The sequence below is a fragment of the Gracilinanus agilis genome, chromosome 3, assembly GCF_016433145.1.
Source record: "Gracilinanus agilis isolate LMUSP501 chromosome 3, AgileGrace, whole genome shotgun sequence".
NCBI lineage: Eukaryota > Metazoa > Chordata > Mammalia > Didelphimorphia > Didelphidae > Gracilinanus > Gracilinanus agilis.
This window is the reverse complement of record NC_058132.1, coordinates 456,414,748-456,437,689: the sequence shown is the minus strand read 5'-3', so window position 1 is coordinate 456,437,689 and position 22,942 is coordinate 456,414,748. Positions and strand designations below refer to the sequence as shown.

Sequence of the window (22,942 nt, the reverse complement as noted above, 5' to 3'; positions counted from 1 at the left end):
GGTGCGGGGGCGGGTAGGGGCAAAGATAGGTGGGGAAGAGCCTGATTTTTAGGAAGTTTGATGATTCTTGAAGTAACTCTGTTTGACCTGTTTTGAGATCTACTTTTGTTATTTCATTTACACTTGCATACATCTTCTATCTTTTCAATTGTTTATTTTGTTCTAGTACTTCTTGCTTTCTCACAGTAATTGATTTTAAGTTGGCCCATTTAATTTTAATGGAATCTGTTACTTGGTGGGTGGAAGAAGTACCCTGTAGAGCCTCCTAGTATATGCAAGCTACTTCTATAAAAGGTATTGAAACAATCTAAGAGTTTAGGGAGCTAAAGTCCTAGGCACTGGTGTGGCTTTCTGGTGGCTTAAGTACATACTAAAATAAGAAAGATTCAATCCATGACATGTCCAGGGTGTATATATATATGTATATATGTATATATGTATATATATTTATGTTTATATTTATATATATGAATCAAAACTCTATATTTGCTGAATAGCCATTTCCTTTTTTGAATATCCTTCCTTTGCTATGACTAAATAAACTTCCTTTTATTAACTGTCAGATTTCTTACAAAGCTTTTCTTCCTTCATTTTGAGTTTCTGTACCTAAATTCTATTGAATGAATCCCAACTAGGAATTTCAGAAAAAGTAATGTGTTTCATTTTAAACTCAAATAAAAATAGAACCCTAAAGGCTAAATATTGACTTCGAAAACCATAAATTAACATTATGTGCTGGTGTGTGGCTGCAAGTAATAGAACACTATACCCATCAAAGAATAAAAATCAGCATCATCTGGAGGGCTATGTAGAGAAATATAGTAGATGGGAACAGGCTGCTACATATAACAAATAAGGACCTACAAAGAACTAGCATAAGGAGGTCATTAGAGAATATGTTATTGAAAAAAAAAATTAAATTGATGACATAGCAAGAACTAGGGATAACAGGTCAGGAGAAAGTAAAGAATACCCTTCTGAAATCTGAGTTTATCTCTTGTAATGAGCTTATGAGACACCATAAACACAAGGTTGCTAAGACATGAATTAATTCCTATTTACATTTTTGTAGGGTTGGTTGTTGCCCTTCATACCTGAAGAAGACCAAAATGACATCACTGGTGTTATCTTTTGACTCACACATAAATTGGATTTAAGTGAGGCAGAGTTGTACCAATTCATGGGGCTCTGTCTTCCAGAAGACTAGTGGCAAGATAAAAGTCAAGACAACTGGTGCAGTGGATGACCTTGACTTCTTTGATGTCTAAACAAGCTTTCAGTGCTCCACAGCACTTCTTCGGCCACCTTTATGCCTAATGGAAAAAAAACTGTTCTCATTCCCTTCTTCTGCCAAATGAAGTCTTCACATGCCAGGATTAGATATCTCCCTAACTCACCAACAGGTTTGAGGCCTATTGGTTACTCTCAACCTAGTTCAGCCTACCTTCTGAGATGGTTTACCTCAATCTTTGCAGGAAAGTACACTTTTATGAGATCATGGATTCATTTGAATATTGAGTATTTGGGTTTCTCCCCAAGGCATAGTGTAGCACACAACAGACCCTTAATATATCTTTTTTGAAATGAAATCAACAATGGTTAAAGCGTATGGAAACTAAAATTCCTTCTCCTTCCCCATTGTAAGGCAGGAAACTCATTACCACAGAGGTTCAACTAATGTTAAGCTTATTCCTTCTAGCTGTATGTGTTTTGGTTTCATAGTTAGCAATGCCTATGTTGTTTTTATCTTTGATAAAAATCAATGATAAGATCATGGAAGGTGTTTTGCTTTTTTGAGGAGAGTTTGGGTATAAATGTCTAAAAGATAAATTGCAGATAGATAAAGAGAATATGAGAGAATGTGTCACCCATTCCAAAAAATATTAAAGTGAATACTGATTTTATTATATTATGAAGTCTACATATTCCCAAATATTCATGGAAAAAGCTAAACTGAAACCCATAAGTAATAAAAAGCTTGCAAATGTTTTTGCAGAATTCCTATTGGAGATTTTTTTTTCATTGAGTGAGTCATTTATTCTGTGAAGATAGGATTAACCTAACCTGCCCATTTTTAGATTTAATTACCAAAAGTGTACACACCTCACTTATCCTTAAGTATGAGGAGGTCAGAGACCCAAAAGAGTGCAAAAGTGGGTGACGAATCAGAAACTGACTGCCCCTTGGGCAGTCCTAAGCAAAGCTTTAGCCGTAATTGGTACACGGAAAGTGGGAGGAATGCACAGGAAGTGACAAAAGGAATGGTCTTTATAAATTGCAAGAACCTCCTGAGAAGAGGGTCTTTCGCCTTCAACTTGATCCTGGAGGAGCTCTGGCTTAGGACTGAGGACTGCTTTCCCTTAGAACCACCATGTGGGTGAGTGAAAAAGGCTGACTCCCTTCCCTGGTTTTCTTGATACTAGCCTCTGGAGGGGCCCCTCATCTGGGAGGAGGCCTCCTGGCTAAAACCCTTAATTGACCCTTAGGCCCTCTGGCTAGGGCTTCTGGAGCCCTGCCAGAGTAAAGCCAGGGCTTGAGCACATAGTCTAGCTCATTAAGCTAGATCTCTTGCTCTGCCCTCTTTCTCATATCTTTAATTTCACTCTTTCCCTTTATAAATAAATATAAAATTATAAATAATTTTATAAATAAATTACTAAAAAAAATCATTTGGAATTTAGATATATTAATTCCTGGCAACCACACTCATATATTCAGTCCAACCATAATTTTACCCTTTACTATTCATAAATAAGTGGTAGCGTTATTCACCAACTCATGTGCTTACACAAAGAATTAGTTTTTTTTTTATTAAAGGCCTTCAAAACGGATCATTCTCCTTATCTCCTTTATTAAGTAATTCAAAAAGTTTTTTATTCTTCATCCAATTGTAACCATCATAGCTACCTGAACTGTGTATTTTTTTCTGCTGAGAGGCTCCTGCCTCAGAGCTTTAGTCATTGCTTTTCTGCTTAAGATTTATTGTTTGTGCTGTCATATTAATAAAATATCTGATCTTTTAGTTAGAAAAAAACAAAAGAATCATGAGGCATCAGCATTTGAAATGTTAGTATTAAGCTCAAGGGCTTTTATATATATATATATATATATATATATATATATATATATAACTCAGGAATTTTCAGCATACATTTCAAGACTTTTATTTTTGGTATATTTTTCTCCTCAAGGAAGAAAACAAAGAGAATAAAGTTGGTTTTCTTCACTTTTGACCTTAAAAGGCTTATCCATTTTTATCCTAGTTGGCTTCAAGGGTTAAGATCCAGATCTGAATGTGCTGGTATGAGATATATTTGATCCAAAGTAGACCAATATAATTCTGGCTTCCCCCTGGAATAGAGTTACATTATTTCCCATCTGAATGACCTTAGGAATGCATGTTAGTATACAGGCCAAATTGTTTGAATCTATTGTATAGAAGAGGGCCAGAAGTTTGTTAATGACCCCCAAAATACCTGAGAGGCCCAACTTTTAGTTTTATATTGCATATCATCTCCATAATACATGTATCCTGTTAAAAACTTGCATTCTTAGGGTTGCCCCAGGACAGACAGAACCTTCAAAAAGGAAAACCTTTAGCTGAGTTTCATTTAGGGCCAGACATGATTAGCTTTCCTAGTATTACTTCTTTTGTTCTTATAGGCTAGCAATGTTAAATAGAGCTCATCATAGCCAGTGTGTTAAGTTTATCATTAAGTACATTTTTTCCCTGGTTATTGTAGTGCAGAGAGAGGGGGGTCATGACAGTTTTTTCAAGCTTTGGCTGAGTTCTGAAATCAGTTAGGAGTTTAGAATCTTGAAGAAGAGGTCAGTTGGTTTGGGGATCTCGTGGAGAAAGAGTCAGACCAGCTGAGCTGCTTCTTTGCCTATCTGTAGAATTGAAAATTGAGTCTAGCTTTGGAATATTTATTTAAGAAATTGTTAGTTTAGATAAACCTTTGTATCTCCATACCCTACCTCATTTCCTACCTTCCTTCCCTTACCTTAAATGTCTGTGGAGTGAATAAGGAGAGTGAATTAGAGAAGAGTTCAACTCTGTGAGGGTTTAACTATAATTTGGCAGTATTTTATCTAGAGAAGTTAGTTAGTCATCATCATATTCCCATTAGATTTCAAGATCACCTTGAGAGCTGAGTTAAGGCAGGACCTTGCTCAAACCCCACCTCTGCCTCTCTTCCCCCACCTGAGGTTTCTTTAAACAACTGTTAGGGCTTCCTTAATCCACTTTCCTGACAAATCAACCTTAGAGACAATAAACCCTTTTGTGTTTCAACAGACCTGTTAGTTACTTTGTCAGTTAATTAGTAAGAGAGGGAAGAGGAGGGAAAGAACCAACATATAAAGAACCAACATATACTCTGGGCTTGAAGGGAAACCGGGGTATCCATCTTGGAGAAAGGTGTAACTTCAAAACAAGTCCCTTCCTGTGAAATTAACTAAAGCCTGTAGTTAATTTCAATTCAGTCTATTTCCCTCAGTTTGTCTTTAATCTAAGTCCTAGTCTATAAACCCTGCTGTTCTTTGCCTGTTTAGATTAATTCCTCCTCTCCCTGAAGATCTTTGTTACCTTCAGTGCTATACTCCCTGACTTCAGCCCATATTATATCCTGAATCTCCCTATTCCAGCCTACCTGTAACCCATATTACTTACCTAGCAAGTCCCTGACAACCTCCCTTCAAAATCCCCTTTTACCACACACCTTTCCTCAAATTCTCCTCATTACATCATTTCCTAGTCCATGCTTGAGCCATTACAGTTTTCTTCTTTTTCCCAATTCTCTTCATTGCTGTAGTTATATTTTGTACCCTGGCTAAAAAAAGAAAGTTTCTGTTTGGGAGTCAAAATTTTTTTTAAAGTTATTTTCTCTCTTTAATGTCAGCAACTATGCCCGTAGATCCTAAACTCTGTTGTACTGCATTCCAAGGTACCTAAATGAACTCACAGGAGTACTACAAGGTATTTTACATTTTTGAGGGAAACATTGATACTAGGAGTATCAGATACTACTCTAACTACAAGCTTAAGGTATTTCACCATTTCAATTTTAGATCCTTCTACATTCTTTTCAATGATATTTTCAAATGTTTGCGATAGGTTATTGTTTACTTGAATTCTTAAGCATGCAAGTAACTAAAAATGTTCTTATTTTGCAGAAGCTCAGTTTTTGACAGTTGCTATGATTTTTTAAAAAAGCAAATAGGAAATGAGGGTGGTATTGTCCAATAAGATTCTAAGAAGTTGTCCAGTGCCGAACATGAATACATCCTGTTAGTAAGCAATTGTGGTTATCAAAGAATGAAATAAAAATATTATTTTTTCTTTCAATTTATGAGTATTGTTTTTTCAAACAGTTACTAAGATGTTAGGACATAAAAACTTATTAAGTTTTGACTTTTTTATGGTCTAACTACATAATACACAAACTAGTGAGTATTTCTTTTGGGCACAGTGAAAAAATTACTAAGACACTAAGATTACTTAGACATCATGAATTAAGAAAGTTTGGGAATTTTCTGACTAAATTTTGCAGTGAAGGCCTACAGGACCAGGCTGCAAAAGGCTAGAAAAGGTCTCATATAACCATCTTTTCACTGTTTCCTATAATTAAAAATGAAACAGACAGAATAGACACATAATCTAGGATTCTAAAATAGAGAAAACTATCAGGACTTAGCTAAAGATAGATGGATCAATAGATAGATAGATATAAACTATATAATAGATATAAACATTTTATATATACATGTACATGTTTTATGTACTTTTAAAAATTATTTCGTTTAATTTTTTGAGATAATATTTCCTCATCTTGCCTAGATGGAAGTTCAATGACCACTCATAGATCTATTCCTAGTACTGCTTGGCTTCAAGCTTTAACCTGATCTTTTTTTTTCTCCCTATGCCTATTTACTCCTGCTTAGGCAGCCTGTTGATGCTCTATTCTCAGGAGCTTACCATATGAGCACCAGACTTAATGTAATCATTAATCAGCTTTAGCTATACCAAAGCTCAAACTCTCAAATTCAAGTGATCTACCATTCTCAACTTTCCCTAGTAGCAGGAATTATAGATGTGCACCACCATGTCCTACCAACTGATATGATTTTGAAAAATTCAAACAACCTTTATGGCTATATCAATCACATTCTTTATAAATCTACATCTTATTTATTGGAATAAATTACATCAACATTTATTGAGCTCTCTTTATAAAATGAGACAGTTTCGGGAGTTAAAAAAGAAGTGGGAGGAAAACCCAGAAACTTGTCCCTTTAGGTCAACTATCTCAGAATTACAATAAATCCTTTACGTAATATTCCCTCTCTATCTGATGGAAGAAGTAGGATTGCTGCCTTTTCTGTGCTTTTTGACCAGATTTGCTCTAGAATAAGTCTAACTAGAAATCTCTGGAAAAGAAGTAGGCTATAATTTGGGTCCTAAGCTTTCTTATATTAGGTCAATGCCATCTAAGCCCTTGGAATAGAAATTTCCATCCTGGAGATTCCCTGCAAGTCTTGTGCCCATTGCTTCCTCTAAGCATAACTTGCCTTCTTGGGGCTGTTCCAGAAAGGACAGACTGTCAAGCTAGCTAAACTTTTGCTTGTTATAGCAAACTATAACATAACTATTTATACTTAATGTATATACTCTATTATATTTCATATATTATAAATATTATGCCTGCAGATCCAAATTCTCTATGACATTTCATTGTCTCCTCATGGCAAAAGGATCCACCTCTCTATTCTTTCTGACCCATATGGACTCTCACAAATAATACATTTATATACCATTTAAACCTTTTCAAGATAATTTCATGTGCCAGTACTTATCAAAGGATCTTGTACATAGTAGGTGTTCAGTAAATATATATTTTTTTAAACCCTAACCTTCCATGTTGGAGTCAATACTGTATATTGGCTCCAAGGCAGAAGAGTGGTAAGGGCTAGGCAATGGGGGTCAAGTGACTTGCCCAGGGTCACACAGCTGGGAAGTGTCTGAGGCCGCATTTGAACCTAGGACCTCCAGTCTCTAGGCCTGGCTCTCAATACACTGAGCTACTCAGCTGCCCCTCAGTAAATATTTGTTGAGTAATTTGATTTTCAAAACAACCCAGCTATATCTAGAGTAGGTATCATTTCCATTTTATATGTGAGGAAAATTCAAATTCATACAACTAATTAGTGACAGGGCCATATTTCCTGATTCTTATTACAGTGTTCTTTCTAAGACATCATATTCCTAGTTATACTTTTGACTTCTCTGATTCATGCATATTTTTATAATCACAAATCCTCAGATTTATACCTTTTTCTGAGATTTCGCCATTTTTTTCCTCATATTCAATAAGTTCACTATTTCATCTATTTCTTCCCTCATTCCACAATTGGTATAGGCAAGCTTTAAGTGCTTGCCACAGCACAGGGAAAAAGTAGAGAAGCAAAAAATGTTAAGAGGCCCAGTAGAAAATTAAATACCAATACTAAAACTGAATGTTTAGAACTGACCACATGATTAATCTAGTTGTAACATATGGGGGAGAATAGTACTACATGGTAGAGTCATAGTCCTTAAAAATAATCTAATCCAGGGGTTTTTAGCCTTGGATTTATGAATTTATAAAAAAGAATTTTTTAAAAGAAATTTCATTTTAATAGAACTGATTTCCTTCGTATTCCTATATATTTTATGCAGTTAAAAAACATTGAGGAATCTGTAGACTTCACCGGAATGCCAAAGAGGTTCATGGCTTGGAAAAGACAAAGAACATCAGATTAGTTCAATTGCCTCATTTTAGAACTGGGAAAATGACCACAATACCCAAGAATATGTAGTTTGAATAACATGCATTTATTTACTTAAATATATTTAAATATGATACATCAGACAGTAGTTCAATAAACTCAATAATCAAAAGCTGGACAGTAGATCAAAAAGTCAGTGCTGACATCTTACAAATCAAATTCTGTACAAGAGAGAATAAGAGTATTTCACAGGATTTGCAGTTAGCAAAGGTTTAGTGCATTTCTTTAACGATTGGAAAGTAACTGTCATTCCATAACAAGTTATCTAATTTATTCCTTGTAAAAAAGCTTCAAGTAGATTCCTCTAGTCCTTCACCTCCATAAGCATCCTCTGCAATTGCTAGTGTCCCAGTGAATCCATTGCTGGCAGCTTATTTAATGGAATAAATAAATGTGGACTAGATTCACTCTTGCTAAGTGAAGTGGATGTTGAGTCATTTTTACTAGCACTTGGAAAGTGACAGCAACTTGGCAATTCAGCACAATGTTTACAAATACCCAAAAGGTAGAGTTTGGGAGAAAGATAAAAATCGATTCAAGGCTTTTCTCTGCCATGATGCCCATGGGGTCCTTTTTTGTCCCTCAGAAAGCGGCAATGCCTTGCACACATTGGTTTTCCATTTATACATGTCCTGGTGTGAAAAGGGCACCTGTCCTCACAGCTGTTAATAAAAAATAAAATGAGTCCATGATAAGTCAGGATTGACGTCTACATTCAAAGGAATTAAATTCCAACTAGTTGAAGCTTTTTACTGCACAAGGCAAAAAATATCGTTGACTAGCTTTTTCTAACTCCATTTTTCATTATGTATTTGCCAAGTACTAGTCTAAAATATTCATATCTAAACTCTGGATAGTCAGACTTATAAAGTTCAGAAGCAATACATTCTAACTAAAAAATCTAGTCTACTCGTTTTATCATTTATTGCTTCACAATATGAATCAAATAGTTTTCCTTCCTTTAAAAAAGTTTAGAAGAGCCAAGGCACTTACTTGGATACCTGTATATTATTCCATTAAATGAAAAATCAAGAAAACTTTATCCAGTGTTTTTTTCATTCTGAAATAAGCTTTATCCAGTGTTTTTTTCATTCTGAATGAAAAAAACACTGGATAAAGCTTTCTTGATTTTTCATTTAAAGAATGAAAAAAACACTGGATAAAGGTTTCTTGATTTTTCATTTAATGGAATAATATGAGCCTGAGAATTCATTCCTGTCAAGGGCTAAGATCCTGATTACTATATGCAATAAATGATGCTCTAAACCTAGACAAATCTCTATATAGTGGTATAAAGCCCAAGTAAAATTTGGCTCAATCAGTATGAGTTAATTAAAAGAGCTATTACTTTAAAAACTAATGATAGTACATCATATGATGAACCTTCTCTGCAACTTGTAGTCTTAGAGAATTACCTAATGCTCTGCAAGATTAGATGATTTGCCTGGGGTTGCCAGGACATATAGCCAATATAGGCATAATTTGAACCCATGTCTTTTTGGTTCCAATGCAAGATTTCTACCCACTATTCAGTGACTACTTCTCAACTACTGAGAAAAAATGGACTCAAAAAGTACTGTTTGTTAAAAAAAAAGTTAATTTAAAGATTATTTAGTAAAAGCATCAGGGGGCAGCTAGATGGCTCAGTGGATTGAGAGTCAGACCTACAGATGAGAGGCCCTGGGTTCAAATCTCGCCTCAGACACTTCCTAGCTATATGACACCCTTACTCCTCTTCTGCCTTGGAACTCAATGCAAGGTATTGATTCTAAGACAAAAAGTAAGGGTTAAAAAAAAAGCATAGCAGTCATGGAAAGTATTTACCTGCAAGTGTTGGGATGAAATATTTTTTGCTTCTGACAACAGCTCTCCAGACTTTCTCGGCATTCAAAGCAACTGCAGTTTTCTGGGTTCTGAATGAGATCATTAGGACAAGGCATTTTACAGACACATTCACAGTGGTCCTCATCAAACTTCCTATGAGGACCGCAAATAGCCAGTTCCTGAAGATGGGCATGTTCTAAATAGGAAGAGAAAGATGTTGATAGAATATTTGCAGTATGAGTTCCTTGGCTGTCATCTCTTAAAACCCTCCTTAGAGTGACTATTGGAAAGAGTTCTAGTCTTGAAATCAAAAAACTGAATTCATATTGTGGCATTAGTTCTTTCTATTTGCCAGTACTCTTCCTTCCAACTTTTCCATCACTCAGCTGCCAAAATGATTTTCTAAAAGTGAAGATCTGACCCTGTCATCCCACTGCTCAAGAGACATTCACATGTTTGGGGCACACTCCACCTGGCTCAGCCTGCTCGCTGACAAGGTTCTTCCAGAGTTTGGTGGCTGTCCCTGCTACAGCTTCTTGGAGCCACAGGCAAAAGGTGGGGGAAAGAGGGACACCAAAGGTAGATGAGCTGCACTGCAAAGGGCTTGGCAAGCCCTCCCACCAGAGGTGCTAGTCCTCCCTGAGCCTCTAGGTGGTGCCCTAATGCACAGAACACTGGCTTTTCCACCAAAGGTGCTAGTCCTCCCTGGGCAGCTGGGTGGCGCTCTAGTGCACAGAACACTGGCCCTCTCACCAGAGGTGCTAGTCCTCCCTGAACCCTCCATATTCCTGTAGGTACTAGGGATATTATGACAAACAAAAGAGCTTATTTGTACTGAGAGTCTCTACCATGTTGAAAATTAGTATATAAAATAGGTGAAAATATACAAATATTTACTTGTAGCTAAATATATGAAAGATAATCTGAGAGGAAAGTAGTAAACTAACAACTAAGAGAGGGATCAGGGAAGGCTCTTTGTGGAAATGGCAGACGAAGTCAGTCCTGACAGTCTAAGAAGCAGAGGGAGTACAATCCAGACATGATTCAGACTATAAAGGCAAGGAGAGAGTAGAGTATTATGTAGACCTATTTATCTTCAAGTCTTTTCAGTTTATTTTTTCTTTTCCATTAGAATGATAAACATGAATATTTAAAATGTTAGAGGCAACTTGTTTCATCAATTCGATATTAATTAAACAATAAGTATTTATGAAGCATGAGTTGTGTACAGAACACTATGCCAAGTTTGGGAAGAATTAGAAAGTATATAAAAGACACTCTCCCTACTCTCTAGGAACATGAGGACAAGAGACCAACATAGAAAGTAATATTTTTTATCATCACTGTTATCAAGGCAAAAAAAAAAACAACAGTTTGCTGATTATTTAGGGTTTGCAAGGAAAATATCTTTAAGCAGAGTCTTTGCTATTCTTATGGAGGTCAATTATTACTGATAAAATACACGTTCAAACTGTATAATCATTTTTTTCTTTCTTCTATAACACATCACATTTCTTTGGGGATTCAAACCCCAACCACAAGAATTTGGCATTAATGAATCAACAAATATTTATGAAGCACTGACTGTATATAGAGCACTAGGCCAAACCCCAAAGCACAAGGAATTTTATAGCCAAATGTTTTAAGCTAAAAAACCCTAGAATCATGGTCTATGAGCCATAAGAATGGTCATGTCATATCATTCCCAATTTCCCTTAATTCAGTGCAAATATTTTGCATTTAATTTAACTTTCTACAAAATTACTATCTTTTATTGTTTTCTGTTTTTATATATTATTGACAAGTTTTAGAATATGATATAGTTGAGAGAAACCAGGTAGACAAAGAATTTTCTATATGCCTCTTGAGATGGGCATAGCCAGTTGGGTGAACTGTGGCCTATAGTATTTGATTTTGTAATGTTCTTCATGGAAAATACTTTCCAAAATCAGAGACTTTTTTTTTAAGGCCCTCTAAACTATCTGTAAGTTGAAGAAGCAAAGAGAAAGAAGTTTGTATGGTTACTGAGGTCATCATTACCTTCCATCCCATTGAGAGGACTCTCTTCCTGTGTGGCACACTTACATTTATTGCTATCCCATGTTAATTCATCAGGACAGACTTTTTTTGTTTGGGGACAGCTGTGGGAAAAAAAATAAAAAATAAATTAATTTTAGATGTTTACAATAATCATTCAAGCATATAGAAAACATTTTACACATTAAAAAAATTGCCTTTAGTCAATAATTCATCATTAGAGAAAAAAATCTTTGTTGAACTGTAGGAACTGTAGAAAAAAAACTACTTGAACACAGAAACTATTATATGTGGGTGTTTGTATCTCCCTTTGTATTCAAATGTCTGGTATAGTTTCTGGGATTAATGGGCGCTTAGAAAATGGTTGAATGAATGAATGAACTTCATACAGTTCAAAAATATTTTTATATTGGGTCTCCTTATCTCACTTAGAATGGGAGTACACTTACAGCCCACTTCCATTGCTGATCAGCAGAACGTTTTGACCTGTTCCATTTTCGGCCAGGGCTGGTTTGCCCCTCCTTTGGCTGCTTCATGTTTCCCCATTCCCAGAGGATCACCATAATGCCAGATTTGAAGTAGATACAGTGGGCTTTAGCCCTACTATAGCTCAGAACTCCTGAGCTCAAGCTATCGACTAGCCTTGGCTTCTTCAGTAGAAGGGATTATTGATATGCACCACTATGTTCTATTAAAGAACAATTCTAGATTTAGAAGTGGTTCACATAGAAATAGAGAATAAGCTGCACTGTAGAGAAATCTTTTTTTTTGTCAGAAGGCCAAAAATTGTTACAAAGAATCCCTATCAGGTAGGAGAAGAAAATTGAGAACTTTGATATGTATAAGCAATGTTAAAAAAAAAAGTAATAAGATTTTCTCCATAAACAATATATAAAAGCAAACAAAAACAATGTATTCCTTTATATTTACCCTTTTTAAAACAAATGATGGCACAAATACAATTAAATACATTTTTAAAAAAACTGAACTTTTAACATTTCTATTATTTTTAAAAATAACAAACATGCAAAAATAGGTAGATGGAGCTCTTCTGATTCTGAACTAAAAATGCTCTACTTGTATCAATCATTTTTGTCCTGCTCTTCAACTGGTCTTCCATTTGGGTGTTTGCAATCTGTGATCACAGATACTTTTTTTAAAAACCCTTACCTTCCATCTTAGAATCAATATTATATATTGGTTCAAATACAGAAGAGTGGTAAGGGCTAGGCAATGGGGGTTAAACTACTTGCCCAGGGTCACACAGCTAGGAAGTATGTGACGTCAGATTTGATCTCTTGATTTCCTGTCTCCAGGGATGGCTCTCAGTCCACTGAGCCACCCAGCTGCCCCCAACAGGTACATTTTCATTTGGGTTATGTGTAAAAATGCTAGGTCCCATCATCCGGGTCCACGAGACTCACTTTAAACAATGGAACGCATTTTGTGAATTTAGTGTATTTGCATTTTCACTGCTATGTGGAAGGTGGTAAAGAAGAAAAATATTTGTCAGGTACATGGAAAAAGAACTACAAAGCGTGAGTCACAAATAAGTGTCACAAAGGGTGACATGTGGGTCCTGAACTATACTGTTATTCAGTTTTTAAAAATCTGTTCATTTGCCTTCAGAGCCCATCATCATTATAATTCACAAAAGAACTCATTTACAAGAAGTAAAATAATGGAAATAGTGATAATGACAATTAAAAAACATAATGATAATTTTGTGAAGTTTCTCTTTACCAAATGATAGAAGCGATATCTACTTTTTTAATACCATATTTAAATATTTGGTAAAAAATATTAAGTAATTGTCCTTTTACTTGCAACTCATTCTATTTCTTTCCATTCAGTTCAGCAAAATTTCATTAAGACTCCATGCTAGGTTGCTGGGGATTCAAATACAGAGAAGGAAAGTCCCATCTATTATGTATATTTTGTATGATAATTTTCTTGCAAGGTTTTTTTTTTGTTTTTTCATATTATTATAAGTTGATTTTGAATTTTTATCTTTAGGTTTTTTTCTGTAATAGTATAGTTAAAAGTGTGTTATTTTTGTAATTGGAAATGTATATAATTGAAATATCTATAATTGTTATATGTGATTTGCATTTTGTAAGATTTTTTTCTTATTTTCTTTCTTCTTTAACTCTTTGTTTTAATTTTAGAATAAGGTTAGTTAGGTGCATTGCTTCATTGAGAAAGAATAGTCTTTTCAACAAAGTACAGGGGGGAAATGTTGAGTTTAGTTAGTTATTAATTAGTTATCTAGCATAATTGGAAGCAGAGAGATAAATACCAAAGAAAGGATTCTTTCCTTGTGCCTGTAAGGCACAGCCAGGGAAAAATCACAGTGGTCACTTTAAGGAAGATTGGCATGCTGAGAAGACTATTAGAGAACTCTTGGCCACTCTCTTGAACTCTTGTCTTAAGAGGTGGTTGGTGACTTTTCTCTGGATACTATCAGTTAGTAATTCTGGTTAAACTTGACTTTGAAATCTTAAAAGAACATCTGTGAAGGTGGGTAAGAGTTTTTATTTGGTGCGAGAGCTATTCTCCTGAAGGGAGAAGCAGATGCCAGTGGGGGTGCTGTTTGGCTCTCACTGGAACAGCATAAGGTCTGACTCCCTACTGGGAAGAATCAGAAGAAGCCATTGACATTATAGAAAAGGCTTGTCATATCTCCCTTTTCAGTTATTCTTGAATAAATTGGGAAACATTCTAATTTCATGCTTTTATTCATCACAACCAGTTGTGACCCTTCGAAATATTGAAAAGAAGATAGGAAGCAAAGGTAACAGATAAACTTGCTCCCTACCAATAGCCATCCTCTGAAATTGGACAAATCACTGAAGCCAGGGAGGTAGAGTTGCATAGTATGGCACAGTGAAGAAAATGTTAGGCTTGGAATCAGTTAGTTATGGTGTTCAAATCCTAGCTTATAAGACTTTGAAGCTTGCTAGTTCTGTGACCATGAACAAATGATTTAATGTCTCTAATTAGGCCTCAGTCTTCTAATCTTTAAAATGGAGATGTTAATAATTACATTGCCTACCTAATTGTCCTATGTTGGCAAAATGCTTCGTAAACTCTGTAATGCTAAATAAGTATGAGTTATTCTTAACTATGCCTCCTATGTGAATCATATGAAATCAATTTTGAGAGTGCTATAAGCATAAAATCCAAATTAGGGATGGAGAAAAAAGTGTGGCATTTTTATTTGAGAAAATCTAGTATTCCTAAAATGTTGGTAAGGAGGAAAACCAAGCTAAGGTAACTCCACTTTTATAAGGAGGCAGTTAGGTGGCTCAATGGAGACAAGAGGTACTGGTTTTAAATCTGGCCTCAGACACTTAATTTCTAGCTGTGTGACCCTGAGCTTAGCCCCCATGACTTACCTCATACCACTCTTCTATCTTGAACCAATACATAGTATTGATTCTAAGATGGAAGGGAAGTGTTAAAAAGTAATAATAGCATTAGGAGCAATATGGTTAAGAAACAATAAATCTGCACATTTAAGCATTTTCCTAGGAATGTGACAGCCAACCAACCATTGTTGCATCCCAACTCAGCAAGAGAACAGAACAAAAGAAAACAAAACCCTGACCAAATAATCTATTCTTATACTTTATTTTGTGATCAGAATCTGAATAGTATAGAGCCTGGGAGAAGAGGCTAGCTGAGGTCGCTTTTTGATTCAAGAAACTACATGTGGATTTTTCTTATTCCAAAATATTTCAAGCAGAACTTTTTGTGGTAACAAATAATTGGAAAATTGATGCCTATCAATTGGAAAGTAGCTAAATGAATTGTGGTACACGGATACAATGGAATATTACTGACATGCAAGAAATGATGAACATGATGAATGCAGAGATGTACGAAAAGACTTTTATGAACTGATGAAAAGTGAAGTAAACAGAGCTAAGAAACTAGGCTGTGCAAAGGCTGGATTAATGTAAATGGAAAGAACCATTACCACAAAACAATTGAAAAGGAATGTTGCGAATTTATAAAGAACAAAGAAGAGCTAAGAGAAGAGAAGTCCCCCTCACCTCTTAGCACTAATGAGGAGGGGAGTGAACTACAGGTGTGAAACATTGCAGGCAATGCTAGATTTTTTTGAATGTATTCATCCGTTTTGCTGATTTTTTTCTCTCCTTTTTTTCTTTAAAAAAAAAACCCTTTTTATGATAAGAATTAGCTCTTTGGGAGGAGGAGTAGGGGGAATACAGGAGGGAAATGTAGGAAATCTGAAAATAAAGATATCAATAAAATATCTTTTTTAAAAAGAAATTACACATGAAGAAGAATGTAAATGAAAAATACAGGCATTCTGACCAAGCAGTACACTTTGTTTCTCTTAATTGATATAACTAGAAAATTGATGTATATAATCCTTTTTTTTTTTTTCAGTTCATGTATCCACTTATTTGGCCCTTCTCAATTTTATATGACTGTGGTAAAAAGGAAGAAAAAAGAACATATTCAAAGTTGATAAAGTCACTGACTTCTTGAACTTGCAGTCAAACTTGCTATACAGAATGGTTTATTTAATGAAAAGAAGCCACAGATTATCCTAATCAATGTAAGAAATAAGAGTCACTAATAAGAAATATATCATTATGGTTTTAAATTTTGAGCTATCCAGGTGCAACAGTAGGCATCCTTTTCTTGGCACTTTTGAACTCCTAAAATATAAATAACTTAGTTTTACTTGATCTATTTATTTTGGGACTCAAGGGATGTTTGCCATATGGGAGGCTGGAGCACTATTTTACAAGTTCATAAAACTATGCATATTAAAAAAACCGTCCAAAAACCCAAAGATATACTCAATGTTAGACATGTAAAGGCTGTTTCTAATAAGGTTTTTGAGTCTGGCTGCAGTTTGCATCTAACACCTAATAAAGAAAAGATTTAATGCATAGCAACATGGTGATGAAAGAACAATAGCAGCACTTGAAGGAAAAAAAGACTAGCATCAATGTATGTTTGTTGAGTGTTGACAGAATTATGCTATATACATAAAGCTTTGGAAAAAAGAAAAATCAAGCAGAATTAAGAAGAGCAACTACTCTACTTACCGATTCACTTCAGGGATTTGTATGGATCTTCTTATGATGGAATATGGGTGGTGTTGAGTTGTTGATAAGCACTTACACCCTGTATGGTTAGCAATTTTAACTGGTACTAATTCAGGCACAGTTGTTAAAGGCACTGTTATTTCAAAAAGCTGTAGGAGAAGAAAGATAATTATAAGGCATGCTTGATTGCATAGAAGTCCTTTTAATGACTGCTACATTCTGCATTTCCCATTGTATTCCTATATTCTTAACAGTAGTAGCTTTAGCAAAATTGTCAATTGAATACAAAACTAGAATTGAGGTAATAATGACACAAAAATGTTGTTTCAGTCATTTTCAACTCTTGGTAACCTCATTTGGGGTTTTTCTTGGAAAAGATACTGGAGTGATTTAACATTTCCTTTTCTAGCTCGTTTTACAGTTGAGGAAACAGAGGCAAACAGGGTCACGCTTCTAGTAAGAATCTGAAGCCAGATTTGAACTCAGAAAGATGAGTCTTCTTGACTCTAGGCCTTGCAGTCTATCCTCTACTGTGCCACCTAGCTGCCCTGGACACAAGAATAGATTGTTAGAAAGAGCATGAAACATGGAGCTCTTTTCCCAGAGCTCTCATGATGTAAGCTTTGTCGACTTACTTAAACATTTAATGCCCATTTTCCTTGAGAAAATTGGAGCAATGATAACTGATACTGCTTCACAGAGAAGGGTTTATAAAGGAAAAAATTAGATACTAGATAAAATCATGCTTTAAGGTCATTAAGGAAGAAAGATAAAATGTAACTTTGTTGTCTTCTTAATGTAAGAAGAAAAATCTAAGAATTCTGGCAAATCGATCCATCAAAGAATAGATCACAAGTTTTTCTAGAGCAAGTCTAGAAAAGGTATAAAGAAGTTTGAACTTCCACTTTATGTGCTTTTAGTTTCCATTTCAGATGTTTCTTGGGTTCAAGTATTACTTCTGACATTTGCCAGCTGCAAGACCTTTATCCTCAGGGAACTTCAGTTTCCTCTTCTCTCCAATGAGGTAAATAATATTTGTACTACCTACCTCAAGGAGTGATTGTGAGGAAAGCGCTCTGATTTATATATTTTATTAATGTTACCTCTCTAATTTTATTAATTCATCAAATAGAACTTTGTAGTGAAAGTTGTTGTTTGAACTGAATCAAAACTTTCAATTATGCATACTTGTAAAGCAAATTTAAGGACTTTATATTGCTGTGTTATTTCAAAAAATATTTTGTGAGCATGACTTTGCTAAGAATCTGGCTGTTTATTAAGGAAAACCAGTTCTGGGCCAATGGATGGGACATATTTATGCTAGTTTATAAAAACAGTTTTACTTATTCCATTCTGTCTTTAGTTTTAACATCTTGTGCAAATTTTTATGTGTGCTATAAAAAAATTTTAAGTCATATAAACTAATTACTGTCATGTTATGCAAACTTTGTTTCTAATTGATGTGCTGCTTAGAATACTGAGGACATTCTTCTACCTCTTGAACAGTAGAGGTCAGAATTTTCACAAATATCTCTTATTATACAATATTGGATTGTCTTTTTGCCTTTTAGTAACCAAATTCCTCCATTCTAACCAAACAAAATTAGGAGAAATTTGCCTCCTTACTATCCTATAAAGCCAGAGTTCTGTTGCATTTTGGTAAAAGTACTCAAATAGCAGATGTACTCACTTTATATAGAATTTAATCAGAATATCAACTTTCACAGAGGAATTAAGAAAACAGATTAAGAAAAAGGCATCTATAAGAATATGAGAATATGCTAACACATTATTATGCATTTGAAACAAATACCAAATTTGAAACAAATAATAAAAGGTTCTAATTTAATTGATAAGCCTTTCAGTATTATGTAGCCTAACTAATCCATAGAAAATGCTGCCCAGCCATTCTGTCATATCCGACTCTATATGAATCTATGGACATTGTCAATGGGGTTTTCTTGGCAAAGATACTGGAGTGCCATTTCCTTCTCCAGTGTGCTCCCATTTTATAGATGAAGAACTGAGACAAGTACCAGTAAAGTGATTTATCCAGTCACACAGGTAGTAAGTATCTGAGGTCTAATTTGAGCTCAGATCTTCCTGAATCCAGGCTGGTGTTCTATCTACTATGTATCCCAAGTGACTCTTCCACCTGCTAGTTATTTTGTACCACTCACATTTGCAAGGTTTGTTCCACTGGACAACCTCACAGGGTAGCCTTAGAATGAAACATTTTTTCCCTTGGTCTAATAAATTTCTTTTATTTGTTGACCAGACAATGCTAGATGTTATTTATCACAAGTCCTTTACCATAACACTTTAGGGAAATTCAGCATTGTTCTCTGATTTGGGACATTAATGTGTCTCTTTATGTTGTTGTTCTGTCATTTTTTGTTGTGTCTGATTCTTCGTGACCCCATTTGGGGTTTTCTTGCCAAAGATCCTGGAATGATTTGCCATGTCCTTCTCCAGCTCATTTTACAGATGAGGGAACTGAGGCAGGCAAACAGGGTGAAGTGACTTATACAGGGCCACATGGCTATTAAGTATCTGAGGTCAGATTTGAACTCAGGAAGATGAGTCCTCCTAACTCCAAGCTAAGAGCTCTATCTACCTTTTATGGATCTTGAAAATTTGTATTACCTGTTTTGAAACATAGGAGGTACTTGTGTTTATACAGAGGAGGCTCTCTTCATTGCAGCAGCCTCCGCACCGGAATACATTCACACAGGGGGGCTTAAAGAAAGTGTTAGTGCTTTTCCCCAGCTCTTTGGCCACTTCCACACAGGTCTCTCTTGGGGTACATTGAGTTCTCTGCCATTCTTCATCGATGACTGCAGAAAGGGAAAAAGGAACATTTTTAGTACTACAATGTGTGAGCAGGAGCCATATTAATGGTTTAATTTTCATGTTTCCAATGTTCATTTCTTTCATAAATCAGTCCATATAAACAAATAGTAATTTCTTAAGGGGGGAGAGGAGAGGGAAGATCCTTCTTTCTACCTCCATCCATTGTAAGGGAGTGAGGGTTGGCACGGACAATGATAATTATTTTCCTTTGATGAGAAACATCCAATCCATTTTATAACTATATGGTGTCAATCTGGAAAAGCTGATTAGTGAGAAGATAAATAAAAGCACATTGAGTTGAATGGCTTTTATTAACAACCTTATAAGACCACAGCCAGAGATAACTGCTTTCCTTTAGAGCCCATCATGGCACATGTTTATAGGCCTATGTAGAAATGCATTTCTAATGATAATAAATCACAAAAGGATCATATTTTGCACAGTGACAATGAATGGAAAACTCAGCAGACTAATTTCTTCAAAAATCTGTGAAAGCTACTTCATAATGAAATACCCTAGAATCACAATTCTCAGTGATGATAAAATTAAGACCTACAGACAAAACAATGTTCTAACTATGCTAACCAGAGTCAAGCAGAAAGGGAAGGAAAAGGAAAAAGCTGCTGGGAATAAAAAGGAAATTATTTAGTATCCATTTTGCTAGTCTTTGTTAGATTTTGATATTTAGATATTTAAATGTTGAGTAAACTTTGTTTTTGAATTTGAATATCTTCTTAGAAAATATTTAATTTTTATGATCAGTATAATTTCCAGACTTAGATTTTTTAACCAATTCCTTTTATTCTTTACATCTTCATTAATTTATATTACTCTATTACCAAAATATTGTAGATAGGTAGTGTAGGGCCTTTAGTCAGTAAGACCTGAATACAGATTCAGCCTCACGTACTGACTAGCTATGTGACCCTGAGCAAGTCATTTAACCTTTGTTTGCCTCAGTTTTCTCAACTGCAAAATGGTAATAATAATGATAATACCACAATTATAGGGTTGCTGTGAATATTAAATGAAATAACATATGTAAAATATATGGCAGAATGACTGGCACATAGTAAGCCCTATACAAATGTTAGTTGGTACTACCATTATTATCATTATTGTATCAGATGAAAACAATATATATTCAACAAACTTTGGTGTCACTATTCATAACTGAAAGAAATGCTAAATTTTTAATGTATTTTTTTCCTATTCACATGTCCCCAGAAACCTATCCCTAAACTTTTTGGTGGTCTATGGACCCCAAGTTAAGAACCGTGGTCCAGAATAACCTCTTATATTCACTCACTTCTTCTTCTCCTACCAGGAAGAAAAAAAAAAGAACCAGAAGATATTTGGTAGAATAATAGCTTGGGAGCCCTACCATTAATTTAGATCAAAAAATTATATGATTGTAACAATCAACTATTTATATGACAGAAATTTCTGTTTAATTACACATCAACATGGCTTCATGGAAAGGAGAAAGTGCTTGACTAGAGAACATACAGCTTTCCCAAGTACAGAGTTCTTCAGTCTTGCAACATTCCCTATGATAGTTCTAGTCCAGAGGATTCCTATCTCTTGTTATGGAAACACAAAACTATCATTTCAATGGAGGCTGTAATTTTAGAGAGATTCTTCCTACTATATCACATCTAAAAGTTTCAGGTTTCTCCTCTGTCATTCATTAGTTGCATCAGGGTAGCCAAGGCTCTTACCCTCTCTGAGTCAGAGTTTCTACATGGATATAAATAATAAATTCTGCCTGTCTCACAAACTTGGTTTGGATATCAAATGAGATAACATACAATGTATTCCCCAAAGTCTTAGAGTAGTTTTAGACTATTAATAGCTAAGACTTTCAGAACACCTAGAATATATGTGTGTAAATTGTTCATACACATATGCATATATGTTCATACACACATCATTTTGCAAAGTTGTTACATATAGCACAAAATATATGTGAATATTTATGTGTACTATAAAATTTAGCTTATTATTCAAATGATCTTTTTTTACTAGGCTGGAATTTTTTATCTTTTGCCTGTCATGAGTTCATCTTTGCCATCATTTATTATGAAATGGCGAAATCCATTATAATCCTTTTTGTATCTACTTATTCTCAGTGGAAGTCACAGACTCTGAAGGAAAATCACAAGACTCTACTAACTCATTAGCTCCCATATAGACCTGATACCTTAATACTCCTCAACTTCTAAGCATAAATATTTCAGTTCTGTTTTTCTACTATTTATTTATTCTTTTTAGTTTTATTTTGCCTAAGTATTGTCGAGTTAAGCAGATTTTTGTATTCAACCATCTTTTTTTTTTTTTTGCTGTTGAATTATAAAATTACTTTCACATATTTCCATTTGGCATGAAGTGGGAATCATGATTCAATTTCAATACTTAACCAGAGAGTGACAAGAGACCCTTATTTTAATACATGTCTGCCTATTTTACTTAAACATAATAAAACAGATGGTATAGTTCAGTGATGGGCAAACTATTGCCCACGGGCCAGATGCAGCCCCATTAAATGTTCTATCTGGCTGTGTGACATTATTCCTAATTTGAAAAATACAATGAGTAGGATACAATACAATGAAACTTTGAAAGAGTTGCCTTAGAAACAGACTGACAGATGAGCATTCCCTTTCCTTTGGCCCCCTCTTTAAAAAGTTTGCCCATCACTGGTCCAGTTGATTCACGCCAAAAAAGGGACAAGACAGAGCCACAACCGCATACATACCTTTAAGTGTTTCAATATCATAAAATGTTGCTGCAAATCTGGTGGAGCGGTGGGATGCTGAGCGGGAATCCATACTAGCTAGGCTTTTGAGTTTCAGTCGACATTTCCACAACTTCCAGTCTTCAGCATGAGTGATCTTAAGCAGCTCCTCCAAACTAGAGGCAGCCCTGATCTGTTGTTCTGAACGTTCTAACAGTGACTGAGATGCCTGCCACAAGAAAGATGGATTTAAAATTTTTCAATTTAAAATAAAAATGTTAATTAAAATAAAACAAATTTTAATTGAATTTATTATTTAGCTAAATTTAATTTTTAAAATTCTAATAAATAAAATTTAATAAAAATTTTAATTGAAAAATGTAAACATTTAAATTTAATTTTTTAAAAAATGTTACTCAATTTTCATTTTTGTTTAATAACTTCAAGCAACTTTAAAAGTAAAAAGAATTAGAAAAGTGTTCAGGAAAGAATAACCGATTAACATATACCTGTGAAGTATTGTTTCTGGTGATTCTTTTGCTCTTCAGTTATTAGCGTAATCTTATACTTTTAA

At 34.8% G+C, this 22,942-nt stretch overlaps 1 protein-coding gene across 1 annotated transcript in view; it reads right to left on the bottom strand.

The window, feature by feature from the left end:
• Nucleotides 1–7,948: 7,948 nt before the first annotated feature.
• VEGFD (vascular endothelial growth factor D) overlaps nt 7,949–22,942 on the bottom strand; it is a 39,644-nt gene continuing 24,650 nt past the window's right edge. The window contains exons 2-7 of the mRNA XM_044670355.1: nt 22,390–22,597; nt 19,425–19,615; nt 16,779–16,927; nt 11,692–11,792; nt 9,652–9,847; nt 7,949–8,489 (exon numbers count right to left, since the gene is read on the bottom strand). Coding sequence (XP_044526290.1) covers nt 8,363–8,489; nt 9,652–9,847; nt 11,692–11,792; nt 16,779–16,927; nt 19,425–19,615; nt 22,390–22,597 — 972 coding nt within the window. The 3' untranslated portion in view covers nt 7,949–8,362. The remainder of the gene's footprint in view (nt 8,490–9,651; nt 9,848–11,691; nt 11,793–16,778; nt 16,928–19,424; nt 19,616–22,389; nt 22,598–22,942) is intronic.